Source organism: Wasmannia auropunctata, unplaced genomic scaffold (assembly GCF_000956235.1).
Source record: "Wasmannia auropunctata unplaced genomic scaffold, wasmannia.A_1.0 LD336057.1, whole genome shotgun sequence".
Taxonomy (NCBI): domain Eukaryota; kingdom Metazoa; phylum Arthropoda; class Insecta; order Hymenoptera; family Formicidae; genus Wasmannia; species Wasmannia auropunctata.
This window is the reverse complement of record NW_012026833.1, coordinates 520,402-525,213: the sequence shown is the minus strand read 5'-3', so window position 1 is coordinate 525,213 and position 4,812 is coordinate 520,402. Positions and strand designations below refer to the sequence as shown.

The 4,812-nt window shown below is 31.7% G+C and overlaps 1 protein-coding gene across 1 annotated transcript; it reads right to left on the bottom strand.

The window, feature by feature from the left end:
- Positions 1-3,300: 3,300 nt before the first annotated feature.
- On the bottom strand, positions 3,301-4,222 carry LOC105450741. The gene is made up of 3 exons (XM_011690728.1): positions 3,870-4,222; positions 3,574-3,785; positions 3,301-3,448 (listed from the first exon to the last, which is right to left on the bottom strand). Exons 1-3 carry the CDS (start codon positions 4,220-4,222, stop codon positions 3,417-3,419), a joined length of 597 nt encoding a protein of 198 aa, XP_011689030.1. The 3' UTR covers positions 3,301-3,416.
- Between the last annotated feature and the right edge of the window lie 590 nt (positions 4,223-4,812).

Here is a 4,812-nt window from a genome sequence, read left to right as displayed (position 1 = left end):
TTAGATTCAGCAACAGCGATACTAGCTGTCCCTATTTTAAGTACACATCTTAGCTGCCATAGCTATATTTTAGCTTCATTGGCTAATCTTTTTTTTTGCGTGTGGGCGTATCTAAAAGTTTTTTTTTCGGGAGGGGAAATTTGTCAATCCTGTTAACTTAATGCAAAAACAGTAATTTTTTGCAATAATGAATTGCTTTATTCGATATTTTGGGGGAAGGGGTTACCGCCTTCCTTTTTGGATATACGCTCATGATTTAATTAATTGATGCTAAGCAAATTCAGAATTTGTCGGTTTCGACAACGTTTGCTGGGAATTATGTGGCTAGTATATATTTATGTACGGTTGAAGAGGCTCCACGTATTCTCTGAATTTTACCTTGAAGATTGTTTCGCAAATAAACCGAGCATGGCCTGTGAAATCCGTACACTCGTACTTGATCTGGAGTGACGGGCGAGATCGTATCGGGCCGCGTGGATTTCGCTATCGTTGATATGTCGATGACGAGCTTGCGAATGCGCCACGATTTTATGTCGTCCTTGATCACATATCAACAGTCTGTATATCAAGGAGCGGGGAACATGTGAGCGGGGAACATCAAATGGATCGAATATTTTCAGGTAATGTGATTGATTAATGTTAAAATTATCGGTTTAGCTATAGCTTTATCACGTTATTGCCGCCACGAAAATAATGGGCGAGAGTTGCCTAATGCGTACCGGTCACCTAAATCATACCTCCACCAATTCTTTTTTCTTATTATCTGTGTATAAACAACATTTAATGTCAAGAACATGAGATAAATGAGGGATAAAAGAAAGCAGGCAAAAAATTCTCGTCTAGGTATCGAGGTACTTTTGGTTTTATCGCATTTATAAGATATATAGTTGTCTAAGATTAAAAAAGTGGTTTTTTTCCACATAAGATACAAAAGTGTCTTTTGATTTTTACCATCTTAACACCACAATTGATTCCAGACTTTTCCAAGACATTCAATTTTACTTATCGATATGTAGGGGGAGGGTAATATAATAAATTACTAATATTTCTAACAATAAACTATTAACAATTGACAAGTCGACAACTCATTAAAGTCTTTGAATAATTTCTAGTAATTATATTTGAATTTATCTGCAAAAGTACATAATAGTATAATGAAAAATATGTTTTAGATAAACTCATATGTATTTTTTTTGTGTTTGTTTATAAGGAATAATATAATCCCTCGTAAAAAAGAACTACTAGTGCAGTAATAACACTACTGAAATGATAGTAGTGGCACTGTTGGTATAGCAGTGACACTACTACATACTCATTTCAGTAGTGTTTTTACTGCACAAGTAGTTCTTTTTTACTAGGGATTATATTAAATAATTTCATTTTCTTTATAACATTATTATAATATAGTTAAAAACATATAGAATATATTAATATTTTTCATTTTTTGTATTGTAAATATTCCGCACACACGCAAAAAAAAGATTAGCCAATAAAGCTAAAATATAGCTATGACAGCTAAGATGTGTACTTAAAATAGGGACAGCTATAGTATCGTTGTTGCTGAATCTAAATTTATTAGTTATTAAAATGTAGGTGCTGCAGCAAAAAAAATTTGCTGCTAGAATCAAATGACGTTTAGCTAATCCTATTGAGGAATATTTAGCAAAACTTTTAAAGTTTTCAGCAAAGTTATTCAATCCGTGTGCCACTTTCTTAGCTACTCCTGTTAAAGTACGCTTTTATTTTAGCTAATAAAATTGTATCTCACAACAAATATATTTTATCTTTAATAGCTAACTTTTAGCAATAACAGCAATGTTTAAACTAGCTACTGATGTTTAGCTGATAATGCTAAGTCATTTTTTTGCGTGCAGATTGAAATAAAGAAAACAACTAGACTTCCGGACTTTGGTCATTATGTCGGTATTGTGGATCCGAGATAAAATCATTATTTCTTTTCGTGATACGCGCGCGCTACATAGTTTTAGTATACAGGATCCGTAAAGTCAGTTATCACCCTTTTTATTTGGAATCGGCTTTTAGATACAAAGGAATGTTTTAAACAAAAATTGTTTGATTTCAAGGGAGATATAAAATGATATCATTGGTTTTACCAAAAGTAGCGCTGTCAAGGTCAGAAAAAAGTCAATTCAAAATTTTTAACTTAAACCCTTCATTTTTTATTACATATTCTTGTAGCTTAACTCGACAACTTTCCAAAATACATAGATAAAATATTTTTTAATTAAGTATATCTTGAATTATAAAAGCTTGAATTATAAAGCTTGAATGTCGCAGTATTATCCAAGGTGTCCCAACACTGGCTAAAATCTTTTTTTGGATGTATTGTTCAGGATCGTGTTCTTGATAAAACATGTGAAGGTCATGACCATTGAGAATTACTTTCCTTTTTTTTTTGAAAAATAATAATTTTCAAAAATGAAAACAGTATCAACAATCTTTAATGGTTTTGCTCTTAACATGTTTTGTCAAGGTCATGATCTTGAACAACATTCAAAAAGTTTTAGCTTTTGTTCGGGCACCTTGGATAATGCTAATGCCAGCGGTACTGTAAATTTTATGCCTTATAACTCAAAAAATGCTTAATGGAAAAATATTTTGTACAAACATAGTGGTTTGAAATTATAATGGTTTTTCGAGATAAGCTACAAGAATATGCAATAAAAAATGATTTGTCCCATTTAAAAAATTTCAAGTGATCTTTCTCTGAATTTGACAATGCTACACAAAGTCAAATCAATGGTACCATTTTAAGGTGGTTTTATCGGGCAAGTTCCAGTCAAAAGTTAATCCCTCCATATGACTAATAATTCAATAATTCAATTAAAACATTTCGCATAGACTGTACATATACGATTGTGTAACGTTTATGTGACAACGTCACACTATCGAGTTGGTGTTGAGCGATAAAACCACCTTAATTAAGTTCCCCTTGAAGTTGTACAACTTTTGTCTGAAGTATTTTTCAATTCCATGTCATCTTCGAGTTATTCGCCTGGGGTGATTAAAATGAAACACCTTGTACATAACATCTGTTTTGCAAATTTTTAATTTTATTCATCAAAATCCACCATTTTCTGCAAATTGTTTTCAATATTTCTTTTAGAATTTATGACGTTCTTTGCGATGAATCTCTGTTGCAAAATATCAATACACATAATATATGTATAAATGTAAGAACATATGATATTAATATTAATCAGATAATGAGCAAACATCCAAGAAAATAGCAATGCATTGCACGTAGTTTCCGTGTTACACAACACGTAATTTGACACATACAAAGATATATGCGAATGAAAACGTTCAGGGTGTTGCACACCCAGTGCTCCAGAATCGGAAAATACAAATACTGCTCCAGCTGAGGGTTAAAAGAGATAAAATATTTCAGTCACTTATATTTCCTTCTTTTGAAACACGCCGATATCTGAAAATACACAAAGATATCTTTTGTGAATACAAATTTACTGAATATTTTATTACGACGTGCGTATAAACAAAATATAGGAATTAAATTCAAGTAGGAATAATTAAAACTTTAATTTACGTTACTTTTCTCCGCTGTTGTTTCTATCGGAAAATCTGATGGCTTCAATAGGCGCATCATTACTACATGATTATAAGCAGTCTCTATTTCATATACAATATTTTCTAATAACTCCGTAAAAAGTGTTTCATCCTTTACGATTGACTTATCAGCTATTAAAGACAGTTGTAAATTGCCTCCGTAGCTTAACAGAGATAGGCCGAGAGCAGTAGTGTTTCTGGAAACGAATTGTGATGCATCTATATATATTGCTATAATGCACAATAATTTTATTTGTTGTAAAAAAACAAAGATACGATACTTGATTGGTATCCAGAACACACAGTTGCTCACAGAATTATTCAGAATACAAACTTTTTCCGGTCCACGCATATTGCTAAACACAACCGTGCAGTCATTTATTGAAAAAAAAGCCTTCAATATTTTCACCGGAAATAGTGCGGACAGATACTTCATAATCCAATAATTAAACAAGATGTCATAACGCTTTCTAAGCTCGTTATTTGCTCTTGTAATATCTTGAAGGCGCTTAAAAAACTGAGAATCTCGATTTGGATCGACGATTGTTTGTCCATTTGCATTGGAGACACAAATTTGCAAACCAGCAAGCGAAAAGTCGTTATTTAACGTTGAATTTGTGCCAGGCACTGCCATTCTTACTGGGAAAATAGTTGTTAACGCATCGGGAGCTGTTTTCTTAATCTACGAAAATATAATACGATAAGAAAAATTATATTAGCAAAACAAGTTTGAACGCGAATTGCCGAAATATAAATTTGTAAAAAAATCTTTTTATTTTCTAGATATTATTCAAACATATTTCTAAATGAAGTTCTTTAGAGTTATTTGTTGGTTGAAAGCTTTATACATACTTACGCGTAAATGATATTTGTGTACACTAGCGGATAAAGCTGCCAATACTATATCATTAAATTTAACACCTGTATGTTTTCTTATCTTGCGAATTTTCTTTAAAAGATTCAACGATTTATTATTTGTCACGTTATCTAGCCAGTAAAACATTAGTTTTTCACCCGTTTGAGGTGGACCATGCAGAGCACTGTAAAAACTTTTATTATTTACAACGATACTTTGCATATACTACTAGCAAAAATTAAAACATCACGCCTTATACACTTTCGAAAAATAAATAAATTCTAAAATTTAAGAAACATTTTTATCAAAGTTACACTCACGAAAGTGAGTGAACAAGTTTAATATATTTTTCTTCCAATTCTAACTTC

Bases quoted from the DNA above. Each gene is read 5' to 3' on its own strand.
- LOC105450741 (XM_011690728.1), bottom strand. From the start codon at position 4,222: ATGGCAGTGCCTGGCACAAATTCAACGTTAAATAACGACTTTTCGCTT. The intron at 3,786-3,869 runs GTATCGTATCTT...ATTCGTTTCCAG, and splicing joins GTGTTCTGGATACCAATCAA to AAACACTACTGCTCTCGGCC. The intron at 3,449-3,573 runs GTAACGTAAATT...GTGTATTTTCAG, and splicing joins AGAAACAACAGCGGAGAAAA to ATATCGGCGTGTTTCAAAAG.